The sequence below is a fragment of the Pseudonaja textilis genome, chromosome 2, assembly GCF_049901715.1.
Source record: "Pseudonaja textilis isolate UNSWEBS1 chromosome 2, rPseTex1.2, whole genome shotgun sequence".
NCBI lineage: Eukaryota > Metazoa > Chordata > Lepidosauria > Squamata > Elapidae > Pseudonaja > Pseudonaja textilis.
This window is the reverse complement of record NC_141991.1, coordinates 197,012,492-197,034,852: the sequence shown is the minus strand read 5'-3', so window position 1 is coordinate 197,034,852 and position 22,361 is coordinate 197,012,492. Positions and strand designations below refer to the sequence as shown.

The 22,361-nt window shown below is 37.7% G+C and overlaps 1 protein-coding gene across 2 annotated transcripts; it reads left to right on the top strand.

Moving 5' to 3' along the window:
- Nucleotides 1–4,398: 4,398 nt before the first annotated feature.
- UBQLN1 (ubiquilin 1) lies at nt 4,399–20,572 on the top strand. 2 transcript variants are annotated; one of them, XM_087926766.1, is made up of 10 exons: nt 4,399–4,538; nt 6,458–6,720; nt 7,833–7,991; nt 11,033–11,276; nt 12,043–12,185; nt 14,638–14,721; nt 16,166–16,281; nt 16,431–16,629; nt 17,368–17,547; nt 19,849–20,572. In XM_087926766.1, the coding sequence occupies exons 1-9, from the start codon at nt 4,415–4,417 to the stop codon at nt 17,521–17,523; spliced, it is 1,488 nt and encodes a 495-aa protein (XP_087782892.1). In that variant the 5' UTR covers nt 4,399–4,414; the 3' UTR covers nt 17,524–17,547; nt 19,849–20,572. The 2 variants fall into 2 exon arrangements, with proteins under 2 accessions (XP_087782892.1, XP_087782891.1); XM_087926765.1 differs by lacking the exon at nt 19,849–20,572 and having other exon boundaries at nt 4,413–4,538; nt 17,368–18,529.
- Nucleotides 20,573–22,361: the final 1,789 nt, after the last annotated feature.

Below are 22,361 nucleotides of genomic sequence, written 5' to 3'. Positions count from 1 at the left end.
TCAGTATTACGTTGAAGCACCTTTGGTAGCAATTACAGCCTCGAGTCTTATTGGATATGACACAACAAGCTTTGCACACTTGGTTTGGGGGATTTTCTGCCATTCTTCCTTGCAAATCCTCTCAAGTTTGGCCAGGTTGGATGGCGACCATTGGTGGACAGCCATTTTCAGGCGCCTCCAGAGATGTTCAATAGGGTTCAAGTCAGGGTTCTGGCTGGGCCACTCTAGGACATTCATAGAGTTGTCCCTAAGCCACTCCTGTGTTGTTGTTGGCTGTGTATTGTCATTGTCATGTTGAAAAGTGAGCCTTCAGCCCAGACTGAAGTCCTGAATGCTGTGGAACAGGTTTTCATTGACGATATCCCTGTACTTTGCTCCATTCAGCTTTCCCTCAAGCCTGTCCAATCTCCCAGTCCTGGCTGCTGAAAAACAACCCCACAGCATGATGTTTTATTTATTTTATTTATTTTTGTCAATTGCTTACAAGATAATAGGTATAAGTAAAAACATAGTTATGGATACATATAAGAAAAATTAAAGAAACAATAGGACAGGGACAGCAGGCATGTTGATGCGCTTATGCACGCCCCCTACAGACCTCTTAGGAAAGGGGTGAGGTCAATAGTAGACAGTCTAAGGTTAAAGTTTTTGGGGTTTGGGGAAGAAACCACAGAGTCAGGTAGAGTATTCCAGGCATTGACCACTCTGTTGCTGAAGTCGTATTTCCTGCAATCAAGTTTGGTGCAATTAACCTTGAGTTTGTATCTATTTTTTGTTCTTGTGTTATTATGGTTGAAGCTGAAATATTAACAGATAGGACATTGCAATGTATGATTTTATATACTATACTTAGATCGGACCAAAGGCGGCATAGTTTTTCTAGGTCTAGAATTTCGAGTCTGGTGGCATAAGGTATTCTGCAATGAGTAGAGGAGTGGAGAACTCTTCTTGTGAAATATTTCTGGACTTTCTTAACTGTGTTAATATGAGATACGTAATGTGGGTTCCAGACTGATGAGCTGTATTTGAGTATTGGTCTAGCAAATGTTTTATATGCTCTAGTTAGTAGTGTGATATTACCAGGGAAAAAGCTACGTAAGATTAGGTTAACAATTCTTAACGTCTTTTTGGCTATGTAGTTACAGTGGGCTTTAGCACTTAGGTCATTAGAGATGAGTACTCCAAGATCCTTGACAGTGTTTGGGTCATCAACAAGTCTTGACTATTCAGCTTGTATTTTATTTTCTGATTTATTTATTTTTTTTGCGAATATGTAGGACAGAGCATTTGTTTGTTGAGATTTGAAGTTGCCATTTGTTTGACCATTCTGATACATAGTCAAAGTCTTTTTGAAGGGTAGCAGTATTGTCTGTGGTGTTGAATAGCTTTACATCAACAGCGAAGAGAACACAGTTGCTCTTGATATGATCACAGAGTTCATTTATGTAGAGTATGAAAAGAGTTGGTCCTAGAACACTGCCTTGGAGGACACCACTGTTGACAGGTAGAGAATTTGATAGGACGCTCCCAATTTTGACCATTTGTTGTCTGTTTGACAGGAATGCTTCTATCCAGTTATGCAGGTGTCCAGAGATACCGTAAGATTTTAGTTTTAGGGGTAGTTTGTCATGTAACACTGAATCAAAGGCTTTACAGAAGTCTATGTAGATTGCTTCTATTGCTTTGCCCTGATCGAGTTGTGTAGTCCATTTGTTTTTGCAGTGTAAGAGTTGCAGATTACAGGATAGTTTTTTCCTGAAACTAAATTGTTTATTAGAGAGTAGGTTGTTTGTATCTAAGTGGATGATGATGGATTGGTTAATAATTGATTCCATGACTTTACAGGTGACGCAGCATAAAGAGATTGGTCTGTAATTTTCAACTAGGCTGGGGTCTCCCTTTTTGAAGATGGGGATTACCGTGGCTTGTGACCATAGTTTTTGCAAGGAGTTGGTCATGAAAGATTTTTCAAAGATTATGCTTAGAGGTTCGGCTATGGCAGTGGATAGCTTTTTTAAGAAGTAGGCACATATTCTGTCCGGTCCAATAGATAGAGATGGTTTTAGATTGCATAGTGCTTTTTCAACAAAGTCTTCTGTAAAATTGATATGTATTGGATCATTGTAATTGTCTGTGGTTCTACTAGAAAATACTGGGCATGATCCATTGCTGTTTACAAATACTGAGCCAAAGAATGTGTTAAAGAGGTTGGTTTTAATAGTGTCGTCATTGCAGTCTTTACCATTAGGTCCTTTCAGGGGTGGGATGGACCTTGAGTCTTTTAGCTTGTTATTTACCAAATTGTAGAAAGCACGGGTGGAATTGGTGAGTAGAAGGTTTTCTTCTTGTTTAATGTGATGATTGGTGCATTCAGTCTTTATCCGGTGGCATAAATTTTTGTATCGGCTTTTGAAGTTGGCAATGTGACCAGATTTGTTTTTCCACCAAAATGATTTCTTTTTGGATTGAAGCTTCCTTATTGTTATGGGTAATTTGTTTTTTCTGGTTTTGGGAGTTGTTAATGGTACATGTAGTTTGATAACTCTTTTGAGTTCATGTTGATGTTGCCACCACCATGCTTCACTGTTGGGATAGTATTGGGTAGGTGATGAGTTGTGCTTGGTTTCCTCCAGACATAACATTTAGAATTCAATCTTGGTTCAATCTTGGTTTCATCAGACCAGAGAATCATGTTCCTCACCGTCTGAGAGTTCTTCAGGTGCTTTTTTGCAAAGTCCAAGTGGGCTTTCATGTGTTTTACACTGAGGAGAGGCTTCTATCTTGGCACTCTACCATAAAGCCCAAATTGGTGGAGGGCTGAAGTGATGGTTGTTCTTCTGGAACTCTGTCCCATTTTCACACGGGATCTCTGGAGTTCATTCAGAGTAACCATCAGATTTTTGGTCATTTTTCTTACTAAGGCCTTTCTCCCCCAATTGCTCAGTTAGACTGGGCAACCAGCTCTTGGAAGAGTCCTGGTTGTGCCAAACCTCTTCCATTTGAGAATTATGGAGGCCACTATGCTCTTTGGAACTTTCAGTGCAGCAGAAATTTTATTGTAGCTTTCCCCAGATCTGTACCTTGCAATAATCCTATCTCCGAGCTCTGTAGGCCTTTCATAGAGATATATGTGCCTTTCCATATCATGTCTAGTCAATTTACCACAGGTGGACTCCAAAGTGTAGAAACATATCAGCAATGATCAAGATAAATGGAAGGCACCAGAGCTAAATTTCACGTTGTTGCAAAGGATCTGAAAATGTATGCCAATGTGATACTTCAGTTTTTAAAATAAATTTATAGGCATTTCTAAAATTCTTTTTCACTTTGCCATTATGGGGTATTGAGTGTAGATTAAAGAGGAAAAAAGAAAATGAATTTCAACAACTGTAGAATCAGGCTGCATCAAAGCAAAATTGACAGAAAGTGAAAGGGGTCTGAATACTTTCTGAATGCATTGTAATTGTTTCAGATCATAGTTATGGTTACATGTTCTGCATGCAGAATGGTACTGATCAAATGAGACTAACTTGATGAATATGTCTTTTATCATTTTTTCGTACGTCTTTGTACAAAATTATCCCATTAAAAACTATAAAAATGTAGTAGTATACCGGTAGTTCTTGACTTATGACCACATTTGAGACCAAAATTTCCATTAAGTAAGAAGGTTAGGTTGCACCAAATTTTACAACCTTTATGCCATGGTTGTTAAGCGAATCACTGTAGTTATTAAATGAATTACATGATCATTAAACAAATCCAGGTTCCCCCATTGCTTAACAGCTGGGAAGGTCACAAATGATGATCACATGTCCCTGGGATGCTGCAACCTTCATACATGCTGGTTGCCAAGAATCTATATTTTCATATATCTTGAGACAGTGGAAATGCTGCCACAGTTGTAAATGCGCAGTTCAGTTGTAAGTCACTTTTTTGAATTTTTTGTAACGGTTCAGAACCGTAGTAACTTTAAATGGTCCCAAGCAAATGATTGCAAGTTAAGGACTACCTGTATACTATGAAAAAATATGTATGTGATATTTACTCAATTTAAATGCAAAGGGCTTGATTTAGACTTGATTCAAAATAGCAAAGTCCATTCTCAGTGCATATGACCATCTTAATTTCCCTTTGCTTTCTTAACTTTCCTCCTCTTAAAAAAAAGAAAAAATAAATTGTAATGCACCCTATTTGCATTGGAATGTCTGGATTCTACTGACTCATCAGTTAAGAACTGACATGATGTTATAAAACTTTTTAAATCCAACCATAATTACTTTGAATAAGAGAAAGTTAATCAGATATTTTTATCATGTTGAGCATTATAAATGAAAACTGAACTGCTACTTTCACAAACGTTTCTGTTTCTCATTTTTAATTAAATTTGTTCATTGTAGAAATGTTTTTTTAAATGTTTTATAGATCACATGATAATTCAGCTCAGCAAACAAGTACTTCAGGGAGTACTGCTACCACAACAACATCAACCAATAGTACCTCTACAAATCCAACAAATACCACCCCATTTGGTTTGGGTAAGGCCCTTAATGAGAGGGATATTTTCTAAATAAGCTCTAATCTGATATGATCTCTACTGTCCATTGCCAGATATATCTTATTGACTTTCCATATTTATAGTAAATGAACACCCATGAATATAGGAAAATATACTAATGCATATATATGTAGCTAAATGGTAACTGGTCTTACAAGTGTATATGTACTGGGAATTCTTGTGAAATTTGGAAGTACTGGTCCAAAGTGTCTCATTATACAGGTTGTACACACAGGTATACTGTATAGGTGTAAAACTGAATTTAAATAGATTAGGGCCAAGAATTATTCAGTGACCATTCAAAGTAACAATAGCGTTGAACAAGGGGAACTTACAAAAGGTCCTCATGGCTGCAGCCACAGCATCAGTGCAGTCACATGATTGTGATTCAGGCACTTGGTAACCATCTTGCAATTACAATGTTGCAATGTCACATGATCATGTGATCGCCATTTGGAAACCTCACTGTTGGTTTCCAACAAGCACAGTTATTGGGAATCTGGCATTTTTATGAGATGGCTTTTTATATAGTCCATTAAATAAAAAAACATAAATGTTCTCCATTCTACTAGGTTTCTGTTACTTGTGCTATATTTTTATTCTCTTGTAACAAACAAGAATATAATTTGGCTTTTCTAATTTTTAAAGTAAATCATTATTTTTGTTAAGGTAAGAAGAAGCAATTCCTTAAGGCAGTGGCCCCCAACCTATTTTGTGCCACGGCCCGATACCGGCATCACAAAATGATCCGCAGCCCAGTACCGGCATCAGCACACATGACAAGGCGAGCCGAGCCGAGCGACCCCAAAGCAAGAGCCCCCTTTTTCGGCTTCATTTGTTCAACTAGAACCCATCCAACAAAGTGGAAAACTTGTCCTTCCACTAAATCCAAATTAAATTTGTTTTCGCTCAGTTTTTTTTTTTAACAGCGGCACCCCATCTGACCCCCCCACCTCACGGTGCTTACCCACCCGCTTGCCTTGCAATGAAAAGATTCTCCTGCAGAAGCGGCGCAACCGACTCCCTGATATCCTCCTACACGGCCGTTTGAATTTAATCTCGCGCCTGGAGGTCACGTGAGCGACATGGCCCTGCCTGATTAGTGCAGCCAGGAGCTTGAAATTAGTCAATCAGGAAGCAACAAAATGTTACTCGGCTCACTCTTTCTGTCCAGGGCTCAGCAGCCTGTGTGGTTCTTTTGAAAAATGCATGCCGGTTGTTACCATTCCCCACCCCCCCACACTTCCCTCAGGGCTAACCACCCAGATTGGCTATTTTTTGCATATAAAGTTTTGCGTCTGCCTATATCCTGGTCCTACCTCTCTTTTTTTTTTTGTTCTGTAATTTGTGAGTTCCTTTTGGGGGGAACGAATGCCTGCTGTAGCAGAACTTTATGCAATTCATTTTTCGTATTTTCATTTTGGGAGAAAGGAAAGAAGAAAAATTGGAGTCTTTAAAAAAAAACTTTCTCATCGAAGCAAGATGGCGGCGCCCAGCAAACCGGCGGCCTGGTAGAAAATGTTCCACGGACCGGGACCGGTCCGGGGACCGGTGGTTGGGGAGCCCTGCCTTAAGGGATACCGTACCATTTCGTTATGAGCAAAAGAGGGAGAACCATATAGGCACAAACTGGTTTTCAGGCCAAAAGACAACTACTTTTAACAATGTCGGCAATCTTGCTGAACCACTTACTGTCATCAGACTTCTCTTTTACATGCTTCAGTACAAATAACATTGACATTCCTAAAGTATTGGACACAACTCAAAAAATGGCACAAAACAAAATTGGACAGCTAATAAGAAAACATACTTCCTTTAACTAAAAAAACCCTTATTAATAAAAAGTGATACAGAAACAAATCCTAAACCAATATTTAATATTTTTGTTGTTTCTTGAAGGTGGCCTTGGGGGACTTGCAAGTCTGAGTAGTCTAGGTCTAAGTACCTCAAACTTCTCAGAACTACAAAGTCAAATGCAGCGACAGCTCATGTCCAATCCAGAAATGATGGTTCAGATTATGGAGAATCCCTTCGTTCAAAGCATGCTTTCAAATCCAGACCTAATGCGACAATTAATTATGGCCAATCCTCAAATGCAGCAACTGATACAGAGAAATCCAGAAATCAGTCATATGCTCAATAACCCTGATATTATGCGACAGGTAAGTTATAATAGGTCATATAATAGGTATTGGATAATGATTTTGTCACCACATACAGTAAATTATAATTAACACATTCAAAATAAGTGAAAGTATGGCTCATTTAATGGATATATAATTATATTAATTTTGTTGTTTATATTTATACTGATGAATTCAAAGTTGGTTTATAATGATTCATACCTTGGGTCAGTCTAACTTACTATTGCCAACCATCTGCATTTACACCAAATTTTTCAAAGTTGTTTCAAGTTCTTCTATTGGAGAAGATTTGATGGGAGGTTATTTGGATAACTTTATAATCTCAAAATACAATCTTAATCACAAAATATTTATATTTTAAGTATGTTCAGATTGAGCAGTTTAGTTACTTACGTACCTAATCAAAGTATATTTGGTTAAACCTATATATTGTGAATAGCCATTGCATTCCAGTATTGGGATAACCATTGCAATTTTACTATATATCCATACATATATAAAGATACAGTTTGTTTGTTTATCAAATTTATACAGCACTCATCTCAATTAAGTGTCTCTAGGCAATTTACAAATATAGGCCATGCAGGCATATAAAAGAGACATAGGCAAAAACAAAGTTAAAAAGTTTTTTAAAATGCAGAAGAAGCACCCTCAAATCACCCACAATCCCTCAAATTTGCATGCCATTCTTAGATCCCAATGCCAATTGGCAGAGCCAGAACTTGATGATTTCCAGAAGGCCGGAAGAGTGGCGGCCTGCCTCATTCTAGAGTAGGGATAGGCAAGATACTCCATAGGGCAGTGGCAATGGCAGAGATGCTCTCTTCCGAGACTCTACCAATCAAAGTTCCTTAATCAACAGGATTCACAACATATCTCCTCTGCCTGACTTACATCAACCAGATTGAGATGCCATTTATGAGATCAAGTATCAAAAATTTCCTTCTCTGTCAGATGTTTCTTTCTAGAATTTGTCCTTGTTCTTTGTTAACCTCTCCAGCAGTCTCTCACAATGAATCTTAATTACAAAGCTATTCTACCTTCATAGATTTTGAATAAGCATGAAAGTAGTCTTTGCCTCCTGATATATGTATTTGTTGGTAGAATTGTTCTTTTCTTAACTTTTTTAGACTCTGGAACTTGCTAGAAATCCTGCAATGATGCAAGAAATGATGAGAAATCAGGATCGTGCCTTGAGTAATCTTGAAAGTATACCTGGTGGCTATAATGCTTTGAGACGAATGTACACAGATATACAGGAGCCAATGCTGAATGCAGCACAGGAGCAGGTGAGTAATGCTAGAACTTTAAATAAGCTGAAATTAACTGTCTAACTTAATCCTTCATTTTCATTTTATTTGAAGAGGCGAAAAATTAGCTCTTTTATCTTGCCTTCTATAATTTTGGTAAACATATCCTGCTAAATTATAGAATGAGGAAATAGCCTACTGCAATGGTGTCATTAAACACAAATTACTTAGCATGTGATGCTTCAATTTTTGAGAAACTTTTTTTGCAGAAACCCCTCTAATAGTGCTTAAATAAGAAATATTTAGCAATGAATATCTAGCTTGTACTTTATTTTATTCCCTTGCTGTTATGATGAATTGTTGAATGTAATATGCTACTTAATTAAAAAACCAAAACCCTTGTCTTAAACCCTTTAATGTAATTTATAAAGTTATTTGATACTATTTTTCTAAAACATTTTGTTCAAATAAAGATTCTACTTAATGTAGAAACTTTTGGGGACAGTATTGTGCAATCGTGCAAAATAGTGCAAGGATCGAAAAGTAAGGTTGAAAATAAATATTTAAAAATTGCATGTATATTGTGAGTTTTCAAGAAACTCACTCTTAGGATTTCACGTAATTATATAAAAATATCAAAAGTACATATAATGCAACATTATTGTCTTGTTTGAAATGAGAACAATGAAATCCCATGAGATTTGATGATCTTGTAATATAGTGAACCCTTTAATTAAATAATGTTTATTTAAACTTCAGGGTTCCATGGACATCACCTTGGGTGGGGAATCATAGACATGTTGGCATTTCATGGGCATAACTTTGCTACCTCTCTGGCTAGGAGGTTTTCTGTACACTTTCGTTTGCTTTCTATATATATAATATATATATATATATATATATATATATATATATATATATGTAGATCTTTGGTTGTTCGGGTTTTCTCCCGCGTAAGATTCAAAGTATCTAGGCAACGTTTCGATGAAGTCTCATTCATCATCTTCAGGCTTCTGTCTCCGGCTCTGTGCTTCTCAGAGTAATGGAGATTGCAGCTGCTTCCTCCTTTTAACTGCCAGTGGGGGTGGGACTTGATTGGGTGGGGGCTTGGCTGTGTTCTGATTGGGTGGGGGGGTGTTCTCATTGGTAGGGGGTTTGGCTGTGTTCTGATTGGTTGGGGGGTTAGCCGTGTTCTGATTGGTTGGAGGCGTGTTCTGTTCAGGAGGGGGCTTGGTTGTGTTCAGGTTAGTTTTAGTTGCTGGGGGATTTGAGCTGGAGAGTTGTGATCTTGCTGTTTGGCTTCTAGTTCGTGGTCCTGCTGCATCTTCATAGTGGGTGTTGGTTTGCTTCATGTATGGCTCAGAGGGGTTTGAAGTGGGTAGTGATGCAGCTGCAGTGCAGCTTCTGGTCCATGGTCGTTTCTCATTTTCTGAATGGGTGGGAGTCTGTTTTCTACATGGAAGTGTGGTGGTGGCATCTTGTGTGGCTCTCATGGGTGTGGGTCCGGTGTCCTTCTTCATGTTAAGTATTCGTCTGTTCATGAGGGCGGGTTTCCAAATGGCTGGAAGGCGGGAGGTGTCATCTCGTTTGTTCATGCTGTGTGGGCGTTTTTCTATCTCTATGACTTCTCTGATTATTCTGCTGTTGAAGTGTTCGGTTTTGGCAATAGTTCTGGTATTTTTAAAATCAATTTCATGTCCTGTGGCTTTGAGGTGTTGGACCAGGGAAGAGGTTGTTTCTTCTTTTTTGATTGAGTTCTTATGTTCTTCAATGCGTGCAGCAGGACCACGAACTAGAAGCCAAACAGCAAGATCACAACTCTCCAGCTCAAATCCCCCAGCAACTAAAACTAACCTGAACACAACCAAGCCCCCTCCTGAACAGAACACGCCTCCAACCAATCAGAACACGGCTAACCCCCCAACCAATCAGAACACAGCCAAACCCCCTACCAATGAGAACACCCCCCCCACCCAATCAGAACACAGCCAAGCCCCCACCCAATCAAGTCCCACCCCCACTGGCAGTTAAAAGGAGGAAGCAGCTGCAATCTCCATTACTCTGAGAAGCACAGAGCCGGAGACAGAAGCCTGAAGATGATGAATGAGACTTCATCGAAACGTTGCCTAGATACTTTGAATCTTACGCGGGAGAAAACCCGAACAACCAAAGATCTACATATAAATACCCGGAGAACCTCAGAAAACACATATATATATATATATATATATATATATATATATATATATATATATATATATATATATATATATATATATATTATACATTATATACATACATATATATTATATGAAGCATACATGAAGCAAACCGACACCCACTATGAAGATGCAGCAGGACCACGTACTAGAAGCCAAACAGCAAGATCACAACTCACCAGCTCAAATCCCCAGCAACTAAGACTAACCTGAGCACAACCAAGCCCCCACCTGAACAGAACACGCCTCCAACCAATCAGAACACGGCTAACCCCCAACCAATCAGAACACAGCCAAACCCCTACCAATGAGAACACACCCCCACCCAATCAGAACACAGCCAAGCCCCCACCCAATCAAGTCCCACCCCACTGGCAGTTAAAAGGAGGAAGGAGCTGCAATCTCACATTACTCTGAGAAGCACAGAGCCGGAGACAGAAGCCTGAAGATGATGAATGAGACTTCATCGAAACGTTGCCTAGATACTTCGAATCTTACGCGGAGAAAACCCGAACAACCAAAGATCCATATATATTATATATATATATATATATATATATATATATATATATATATATATATATATATATATATATATATATATATATATATATATGAATACACACACACACACACACACACACATACACACATATAGCAAACATTCCCAGAAGATCTCTAACAAAGCAGAATATCTTCAGCTCTCATCTGATGAGTTTTAATGCAAAATCTTAGATAACAGTTTTGAATAGGTTGATATGAGTGCAAGTTCTGCAAGTTCAGTGGACCATTCTGTTTCCAGAAGAATTGGGGTTTTTTCCCCGCTGGGTAAATCTGTTTCTTTCTTAATTTTTTTTATAGTTTGGGGGCAATCCGTTTGCTTCATTAGTAAGCAATTCATCAGGTGGGGACAGTCAACCATCTCGCACAGAAAATCGAGATCCTTTACCAAATCCTTGGGCTCCTCAAACAACCACACAGAGCTCTCCAAACAGCAGCAGTAGCAACAGTGGAGATACTGGAGGAGGCAGTAGTGTTGGAAGCAGCAGCACTGGAAGCACAGGACAGAGCTCAGCAATGCCAAATTTGGGACCTGGGCTAGGAGGTATGTTCGTCTTAAAGCTTACTTGATTTTCTTGAAATAGCAATAGCACTTAGACTACATATATACCGTTTCACAGGGCTTTACAGCCCTGTCTAAGCAGTTTACAGAGTCAGCATAACGTCCCTAGATCCTCATTTTACTGACCTTGGAAAGATGGAAGGCTAGTCAACCTTGACCTGGTGAGAATCAAACTGCCAAAGTGCAAGCAGTCTGCAGTCTGTAATATTGACCTTCAATACTGCATTCTAACTACTGCAACACTAGGACATTGCTCAAATTATCTATCCAGAAAGGCATACATGTTAGTCTTGTTCTAAATTCAGTTGAGCGTTAAATGAGTTTGGATTGCAAATGAAATACTAGTTATTTGAGTATTATTAAACAGCATGAAATCTCTTATCCCAAAGGTGCTTTTTCAAGAGGCAACTGGACTTTCTGGTTTTTCTTTAAAGATGTTTCACTTCTGATCTAAGAAGTTTCCTTGGAGCTCAAGAAGCTTCTTGGATGAGAAGTTAAATGTCTTCAAAACCCCCCCCAGAAAGTCCAGTTGCCTCTTTAAAAAGCACCTTTGGGACAACCAGACCTGGATCACTGAGAATCTCCATAGACATGATATCTCTTTGTTTATTTTGACTGTTGAATTGCATGTTTGTTTGGTCCTGAGTGATGAAAATAATTGCACTGAATAGATAGGTAGTCATCTAAGTCAGAGAGAGAGATGATGTCATGGCACTGTGTTGCTGAAACTTTGTTTTCCCCTTTCAAGCTGGAATGTTCAACACACCTGGCATGCAGAGCTTGTTGCAGCAAATTACAGAAAATCCGCAGTTGATGCAAAACATGTTGTCTGCGCCTTACATGAGAAGCATGATGCAGTCACTGAGCCAGAATCCTGATCTTGCAGCCCAGGTAAGTCCTTGACAAAAATCCATGCTGAATTAGAATTCATCTATGGTATTTCCCACAACTAGTAAAATGTGGACTTCTATTAATCAATAATATTACATTTCATTTAGACATAAATGGCAAAAAAAATAGCACTGTTGCAAAGTTGCCACTTTGTACCTTATCCTCTGCTCCAGATCATATTAATTAAAATACCCCATATTTTCTCTTGAATTCTACAAAAGTTGTAATGACCATTTTGACTTCATTGTTTCCAGCCACAATCATTTCTGATCTGTTTTTAAATTGTTTTTATTTATATTTGATCTTTCAAAGATCTTTCAAGACATCGAGTTAAATTCAAAAGTACATTTGCTACTATCTCCTCTGGTGCCAAGTGCTTCCTTTTAGCTGTACTTGTTGTTTTGTAAATACTGCTTTATTAAATATTGTAAAAATATAATATTTGCTAATGAAATTTTGAGCTGCCTGAATTAAATCTCTGAGAAGTCAAGAAGCCTAATGATTGGTGCTGGTACTTTTGTGACTTTTGTAGGCCCTTTATAGCAGCAGTCGCCAACCAGTGGGCCACGGCCTACCAGTGCACCCCCCAAAAGCAATTAATCCAGGCTATGCAGAAACACAAGGTTGCGCCGTCCACATGGCCCGTGGGAAGCCTCCCCGCCCACTCACTCCTTACCCGGCAAACTTGCCTGCTAATTTGCTATTTTTTTCCTACCGTCATCTGTTCTGCTTTGCTGGGAGATTTAGATTACCTAGGAAGCAGGAAATGGTTGGATTTCTTGCTTTCTAGCTAGTCTTTAGATCTTCGGCTCTGCTTTTAAGCACAGCCGAACCTACCTTAGGACTGAAGGTTGTATTCAGTGCAGACTCATGACAAGCAAATTTGAGAGACTAAGCTAGCCGATGGCACATAGATAGATCACTGAATGATTCTGTGAGCAATTCAACCTGCTCTGCCTGCTCTGCCTGATTTTGGGTAAAAGTTGCTCTTTTTTATGAAAAATTCAATATTTATATAAATATTTATAATATTTACATACAAACCATGCCCAGCCAGTCACATGACCACCAAGCCACACCCACAAATTAGGCCACACCCACATAACCGGTTAGTGGTCCCTGGGATTTAAAATTATGAGTTTGGTGGTCCCTGAGGTCCAAAGGTTGGCGACCCCTGCTTTATAGAATGTGTTTTCAAGAACTAAGGAATAAGGCACATGGAGGAGGGTCTAATTTAGAGAATGCTAGGAATCCCCTTTTTTCTTAGGCAGGGTATATTTTATCAATTTGCCTTGTATGCACTTACTAGTAATGGACTATGCAGACTTTTACCATTGGGGTAAAAATGAGCTGTTTTCTTAACACATTTATCAATAGGATAAAAACTAAAAATTTGAAGGGGTGACATCAAAGGAGGCTTAAACAGGTTGACTGGCAAAAGGATGTTCAAGTGGAAAAATCAGATGGAGATGAATAAACATTTGCTCAGTGAAGAGGATAAAAAGAAATGGAGCTAATTAATAGTTTGAGGGACACAGTGGTGAATGATGAAAGGAGGTGTGGTAGTTTGAAAGATGAGACAGTAAGTAGGCATAATAATCTGTGGGATCAAGTGGGTAGGGATGAATTAAGTATGAATATAGAAGCTTTATTCCTGCCAGTTGCTTGAATCTTTCATTCTACTGAGCTGTGATTTATTTTAATTATTGTTTGAACAACAGGTTCATATAGAATACTGACCAATTAACCCTAGTTTACAAACTACACACTGGATTGCAAATCATATTGCCATGATAAACTCAGCTATTGTCTATAATATGTATAAATATTGCTTTGCTTAACAATAGTCCTTGATTTATGACTATAATTAAGTCCGGAATTATCGTTATAAGTTGTGCTGATCATTAAGTGAGTGACACATGACTGTGCCTTATTTTACATCCCATTTTCCAGTGGTCGTTAAGTGGATCACTGCAGTTATTAAGCAGACACCATGCCCGTTACGTAAATCTATTGTCTACAGTGAGCCTTTTCACAGGAAATCAGAAGTTAATATTGGTTTCCAGTAAAAACCCTAAGTTGCAATTACATGACCTCAGGATACTGCAACTAGCTATAAATGCCAGTTCCCAAATTCCCAAAATGTAATCATGTGACCATGGGGTGGGGCATAGTAACTTCAAATCTGGGTCATAAGTAGCCATGGGGAGGGGCATCATAATTTCAAACAGTCACTAAGCAATTGATCATAGACAAGGACTACCTGTATGTGTCTGTACCTCTTGCCTTGCCAGGTAAGGGGAGAGTTCAATATACATGAAAGATTGTATGGCTTCAGCATATGTTTGTTAAGTGGAGATTTACCTGAGGATTGAGTTTTGTTTTGTTTTATTTTATATTATTTTATTTTTTTAATGTTTTATGATGATAAAATGTCTGTTTATCCCTATAGATGATGCTGAACAACCCTTTGTTTGCTGGGAATCCACAGCTTCAAGAACAAATGAGACAACAAATTCCAACTTTCCTTCAACAAGTATGTCAAAAGAAGAGTTTAACATTGCACACAATAACCATATTAAAAATGTTATTCTATTTAGATGAAACTTTTCACAGATCATTGATCTACAATCTGATCATCTCTGGTATTTAAGAAAAGGGGCAATTCATCCTTTTGAACTTTCCTGTTGTACAGGAATAGGTGTCTTGTGTATTCTTACAAGCTGTTTCTTTGTGAGTCCTTTAGAAAGCGATCTGCACTGCTGAAAATTCTTGTAAATAAGTTTTCAGTAGTTTCAGCCACAAAATGCATGAAAACTGTAATGTAAGTCCAATGGTAGGCTTACTTATAGCTTTAAAAAGTCTTTCCCTAAAGCTAAGAAAGTAATTACCTCTCCTTTAAATCATTGCTAGATCCAATGTTGTCCTCAAGCTCTGAGGACAACATGATGCACAATTTTGTTTGGGAAGGTTTCTCATTTTTGAAGAATTGTATTGTAGTTTAGTGATACAATTTGTATGATGAAATATTTCTTTTTTCTTCTTAGGCATATTGCCAAACATGCATAAGTTCTTCAAATTGCATTTAAAACTTATTTAGAAAGTATTAAAGGAAATGCATCTAGTGCTGTGAGACACAATTGATAAGCAATTTCCAAAAGTGATTAGAAAAGAAAGTACAGGCAGCCTCCAAGTTAAGAATGGCCAATTTATGGACAATCTGTACTTATAAACAGGCTTCCTGTTATTAAAAGTGGCAAACACCAATGTCTTTCTTTCGGCTGACAAGCTGCTGAAGCCTCGTGTTTTTAATATACAGCTTGTTTTCAGAAGTTAATAAAAACATTGTGCAGTTTCAGCAGTTTGTCTATTTAAGGAAGGAAAATGGCATGTGCCATTTTTAATAATAGGCAGTATTTAACTATCAGTTCCAACTTATGTACAAATTCGAGTTAAAAACAAGAGTTAGGAATGGCACTTGTTCTTAACCTGGGGATTGCTTGTATGCAAATCCACTGTCCTTTTGAAAGCACTGACCATAGTTTGAGCAATATAGCTGTTCCCTTACATACCAGAGCTTTCAACCAGCCCAAGATGGATCTTCTCCCTGGGAAGCCTTGAAGCCTTGTAGATGATCTTGATTATTGTCTGCTCTTTGGCCCTTCGTTCTACTGCAGTTATTGGCTCTGCTTTTTGTGGAGCTGTCTTTGCTCTGCCATTTCTTCCCTGGAAGTCTACACCATGTATTTCTCTTTTTTCTCCTCCCTTCACGGCATGAGATAAAGAACATTTGCTTGCATTTTTGAAAGCTCAATTCTTCATTAAGATTTTGAGCTTGAAGAACTGGAGTAATTATAGAATAGCTTTGCCACCTCCTATTTCTTCCTCAAAAAGAAAATGAAAAGGTTGTCTGCTTATTTACAGTTTTGAAGGGAGGCATTCTCAATCATTATGAAATGAACTTTTCTTCATTCTCATAGATGCAGAACCCTGATACTTTATCTGCAATGTCAAATCCCAGAGCAATGCAGGCCTTGCTACAGATTCAGCAAGGTTTACAAACTCTAGCAACAGAAGCTCCAGGCCTTATACCTGGGTAAGTTTGGGCAAGAATTTTATTTGTACAATTTGTGATTTTCCCTGTACATTTTCAGGCCCTCTTGAATATATTGCTTCTTGCATTTCTATGTATGTTTCTTAGTGTTCACTGTATAAGTAATTTGTTTCCATGTTTCTTTCATGCAGATTTAATACTGGTATAGCTGGACTAGGAAATTCTGGCTTAGGAAGTGCTGGATTAGGGAATACTGCTATTCCTACCGGAACAACAGTGCCCACTTCAGTTGTAAATGAAAATACAAACCCAGCTTCAGGAACTGGTGAAACTGGACACCAACAGTTTGTTCAGCAGATGTTACAGGCCCTTGCTGGAGCAAATGCTCAGGTAAAAGAGTTGACCAGCCTCTGATTTAGGGAGGAATTAGAGAAGCAGAGATCTTAGCCAATAGAAACTGTTGGTATAAATGGTTCAACGTTATGGTGGTGCAACTTTGATTCCCAAGTCATTGAGGTGCATGCAGGCCCATTGCTCCAGATTTGGTTTAAATGTTCAACCAAGCCAAATATATGTATTCAGAGAGTTTAAATATTTTCCAAAGTAATATTTATCCTTGGATGAGGTGGCTGGCTTTACCTCCTAGTCACCGAAGCAAAGTTATAGTTGCATTTTTATATTCCAGCAGTAATTTATCCATTCTTGGTTTAGCATGTTCATTAAATTAAATTAGGTAAATTATTTTTACCTAACTTGGAGTAAGCTCCCTTATGATATGTTTAAAAAACCCCACATAATTGGGGCATACGCATCAGGCCCGAGGGATAATCTGGCAGATTTTTTTTTTTAAATCATCTCTAAGACACTGCATGTTCTTTATGAGCTTTTTGTGGGATTTCTTATTATCCCATTTCTTATTATGTTCTCAGGATAGAAATCATTTGAATCTGTAAGATTTTGCTTCTGTATTACTGTATTCTGCTTCACATCATTACAGTGTTTTGGGAACTAACAGGATATTTGATTACAAAAGAGTGATTGAAATTCATTTTTTGATTCATTTATTTTCAAACTGCATTGAATGGAAAAGTATCAAAATATTAAAAGTTTTTATTTATTTCTGTTTAGCAACTACAAAATCCTGAAGTCAGATTTCAGCAGCAACTGGAGCAACTCAGCGCAATGGGCTTCTTGAATCGTGAAGCCAACTTACAAGCTTTAATAGCAACAGGAGGTGACATCAATGCAGCCATTGAAAGGCTACTGGGTTCCCAGCCATCATAGCAACGTTTCTGAAACTTGACAAATGTAATTTATTTTTGATAACAGCTCTTAAATCTTTAAAATTACCAGCTTTATTTCATTCTGACTCTTGGGAATTGTCCTGTTCTAATTAAGCCCAGTCTGATGCATTTAAGGTGGAGTGCAGTAGTTTTCTTCAAACAGTGGGAATCAATGCTTTTCACTTGGTTGTTGCATGCATCAAACACTTCTTCATTTTGCATTTATTGTGATTTTTTTAAAAAAGGAAATCCGTTTCCACAGTTGAGTGACCAGGTTTTATCTGACCTCCAACTGTTCAATTTAGTTGCTTCTTTAAACATTAGCCTTTGATAGTAATTTATGTAGAATACAAATTAAAGAGGAAACTAATTGAAGCTATGATTTGTGGGGTACATATTGCTTATTGTGACTTGGCATGTCTCTCTTACTAGCAAAATGCTGCAAGATTTATACCATTTGATTTAGCTATTATTCTTGCTCTTTTATCTCTACAAAGTATATACATTTGGAAAAAGGTTTTTTTTCCCCGAGCAGATTTTTTTCATTGCAATAATATAAAATATCTCAGAGCCCAGAATAAATGAAATGTGCAAGACATCTCCAATGTAATAGAATTTTACAGCATCTTTAGCAAGCATCTCTTGATTAAAAGTGCTTTGGCAGAGTCTTTTAAAATACTGAGGTTGCTGATCTGATCTTGATAAATGTACAGAATTGTAACGTTGTCTCAATATTCACAAGGATTGATTGTAATTACCTCCATCTTTGTGCAGATTGGAGGAGCACATTTGATCTGAGACTGCTTTTGGCTAAAGCTTCTCAACTTTTATCCCCTTGAGATTCTAACTTGCATTATGAATTGTAATTTTCACTGACCCTGTCATGTGATACTATTAATTACTTTTAACCACCATGTAAAAATACTGTATATCTTTTGGGTTTTTATTGGTAGTTATTTCTCTTGTGCACAGGTAATAAATAAATTAAACTTCTTTGTGAGCAACAATTTAAAGTCATTTTATCTTGATAAAGAAATTCAGACTACAGTATTAAAGCTGAGACCATCTTAATTCAGCTTCCTTCTTTCCCAGTCCAAGTAATTTGCATTGAAGATGCTCTTTCTGGAAGTGAAGTATTATCTGAAACAATATTGCAACAGAAGCTTCTTTCACAGATTTGAACATTTTACATGGTCTCAAATCAATTTATCTGGATTTTTGCTGGATTTGTAGTGTTAACTAAATTATATTTTAATAGATTTATCATTACATTGAGTTTTAACTGTGATAAACACCAATCATTTGTTTCCCTTCATGCCACATTAAAGATTAGGATAGTACATTTTGGGAGATCATATTTAGTCCGGAGGTCTCAAGCTGCATTCTTTGCTCTAAACATTCCTGGGTCAAGTAATAGATTTCCTAGCCGACCTTTCATAAGAATTGAGCTGGAAGATGCTGGCAGTGTGAAAACCAAAACTACTGCTTTAGAATCAAATTTTTTGTCCATCTAGCCCTCCCTGGCTGTATCTCTTTTTTTCAGATCAACTATTAATCTTTCCTTTAAAACGTGGTATGAGAATTAAAGTATGGAATCCTGTCCTGGAAATAAATTTCTAAACTTATTGTTGTGCTCAGGACTTGAAGGAAAGAAGCATTCTACTTCACTGTCTTAGAGATACCCTTGACTGTCAGGGGAAGCCCCCTGTTACACAGAGACTGTTAGAGGTTACGTCAACTATGTGTTTTTTTGTTGTTGTAGTTTGGTTTAGAGGCGAAAAGGAGGATTTTGTCTATACACTATTTTTGTAGATCTTGAACTCTTAATATAAGAGATAAATGAAAAGTTTAAAAAGGCTAAAACAGAATGATTGACCTTAACATATCTTCTTCAGGTGTATATTTTTTCATTGGCTGATGTCTCCACTCTAATTTTTAATAACACCACAATTGTAATTTATTTAATGAAATACTCATACTTCCTAATACAGAAAACTACAACACTTTCCATATATTCTTTCAGTGATCAGTGTAAATGATATTCATATCCATTTATCTAACTGACTGTCTGTCTGTCTGTCTGTCTGTCTATCTATCTATCTATCTATCTATCTATCTATCTATCTATCTATCTATCCCAATTGTTTGGACTATTGGTTTGGAATTTGTAGGTTTCATTGATTTACAGTTAATCTGTGGAGTCAGTGTTGAGAAACATTATGTCAGATGTTACTCAAAAGGAAAGCTGGTGGGGGGGGATCACAGGTCTCCCTTTCTGAATTTTGCTCAAAACATTAAACTTGTTTAATGCTTGCTATACTTTCAGATATGAAGAACTTGTCGGATGGCATAATAAAATATATCATGGAAATGCGTGATAATTTTAAGCATATTCAGAATGTTTCTAATCTTCAAACAACATGCCCGCATTGAGATACATCAAGTAATGTTTTGCTAATAATTCCACCACAAGAGGGCACACTTTATGTAAGTCTCTAAGTCTGCAATGCTTTGAACATAACTTCGGTAGCTATCTTTGAAAGAGGTGAACAATCTCAACGTTCTACAGTAACAGAAAGGCAACATTTCACTTCAAAGCTGTAGCTTTATGACTACAAGTTGTAATTTGTAGTCTATCCTGTGAATAATTTGTGATTCTCCATCTACCCTGTGATATAATCTTTGTAACAATTATTACAGCTGACAATATCTGGAACAAAGGGTTAGCGGGGGAAAAGTCATTTCCTCCCAATAGCAGGCCACCCGTGGAATTAAGACCAAAACTTTCTGGTTCTGGTTTACTGGATTTATGTGAACAACAAACCATAATTGTTGACTTGGCTCAGTTAACATAGTGTTGCCTTTTCCCTTTTAGCTATTTCCATATAACCTGTTTCCTTTTTTCAAAGCAACATATCGTAACTGGTATTTCCAGTCTCTTTATCTTCTGTTACTCTAATTAAAAGTCACAGCCATGACACTCTTGCTATGGGCCATTATTTTGAGCAACACACTTTCTGTTGGAGGTAATAAAGCACAAATTCACCATGTATTAAATTGTGAAGTTTTGACTTGCAGTATATTTTTCTGGGTGGGCTAACATTGTAGTAAGTAAGCAAAGAATAAGACAAAAAGTGTCTCAAGTTACTTTGTTTTGGCAGATATGCCAAAATTTTTCAATCATGATGAAGTGGGTTCCAGTGTGTGGATCATAATTTATATATCATGATATAACCGTGGTGAAATGCCAATAATTTTAGAAAACCCAATGTTGAAGGTTCATCTGCAAGGTTGCTGTGCTATTGGATACCTGTTGGATAAAATCATTTATCTTTATTCCAAGTTGGACTCAGGCTGCGAAGCAGATTCTATGTGAATGATTGAAGCTCAAATGGCTTGGTTATCTGGGAGGAGTTTGAAGTAATTAGGCATGATAAGTGGATAAAGTTGCTTAATGACCAGTCATTGTTACATTGACTTCCTGGGGTATTCACGACACAATTCCAACGATCTCTTACACACACACTGCATTCACCTGGCCACATTTTGGGCACTCAGTAACTGGCTCCCACGTATGGCCATTTGCAGCCTCCTACAGTCACAATTGTTTTATGGTATTTCTGCCAAAACCTGGCATTTACTTCTGGGGTTTTTTGAAAAATTGGCTCAGCAAACAATGTGCTTGCTTAATGACCGACATAAAATAGGTCAGTTACATAGATAACCCATTTTACAACTGCCATGACTTAGGACTGTTATAGGCAAGCTATATTACAGTCATAAGGAATACCTGTAGAGTTTTGGGGTAACAGGTAGCGCTGGACTAACAGATCAAATCAAACCTTTATTAAGGTCAGGCCAACATGAGAGGAATATTAAAAAATGCATATAATACTACTCACACATCATCACAAAATCTCCATAACCGTAAAGCCTACAAACTTGAAATTTGGCACGTATGTTCCTCTTGGCTTCTAGGTGCTCACTAAGAAAGGATTTTTCAAAATGACCATCAGAGCATTTGCATTTCCTATATTATTATCAACACACTCTGATGCTAGGAAGTTCTACTCCCCTCCCCCCACCTGCAAAAGACAAGCAGAAAAGAGAGATTTCAGTTTTAGTTTCACAGCAGCAAGCAGCTTTAGTACAGTACAGTTGACCTAAGCCACACTCAGGCTCCTCGCTGTCTCCTTCTTGCACACACAGCAAACACTGCTGCTGCTTCCAAGTAGCCCTCGATTCTCATACACTGACAGGACACTAGCCAGATGAATACCGATGGATGCTGCTAGGCAGAGGCAGAATTTTTTCTCCTTATTTTCCTCTCCCAAAATTAAGCCGGATCACATAGTTTCGTAGTGAAGCACGAGTATCCAGCTAGTTATATATAAAAAGCTAAAATATAAAAACAATCCTAAATGGAGAGGTAGGAACAATAAATGTACATAGGGAAACACAGGGAAGTAAAAATATAAAGCACTATAAGAAAAGGCTAGATAATAAAACTGGTTTGTGGCATGGGTTATCTGATTAATTTTAAGTGTGGCTGTGTACCACATTATGTTGTGTCAGACTTGGTATCCGAGAGCTGCAGGGAGGTATAAAATTCTGTGACTGGTGAATAGGCAGTGGAAAAGGGCATGTTCTGTAATTTCTGCATATTCAAAGTCAAGGGCCTTGTCTCTTTGGGTAGGGATCTTGTATCAATCTTCAAGGACAAATGAGAGGTGGATGTGCCAGAGTAAAGGCCCTCAAGATGAGTTAAGTATGCCTTAGGAGAGTAAATGCTAACAATAGTAATTGGAACCAGTAATTCCATCACTAAGCAATGGAGTC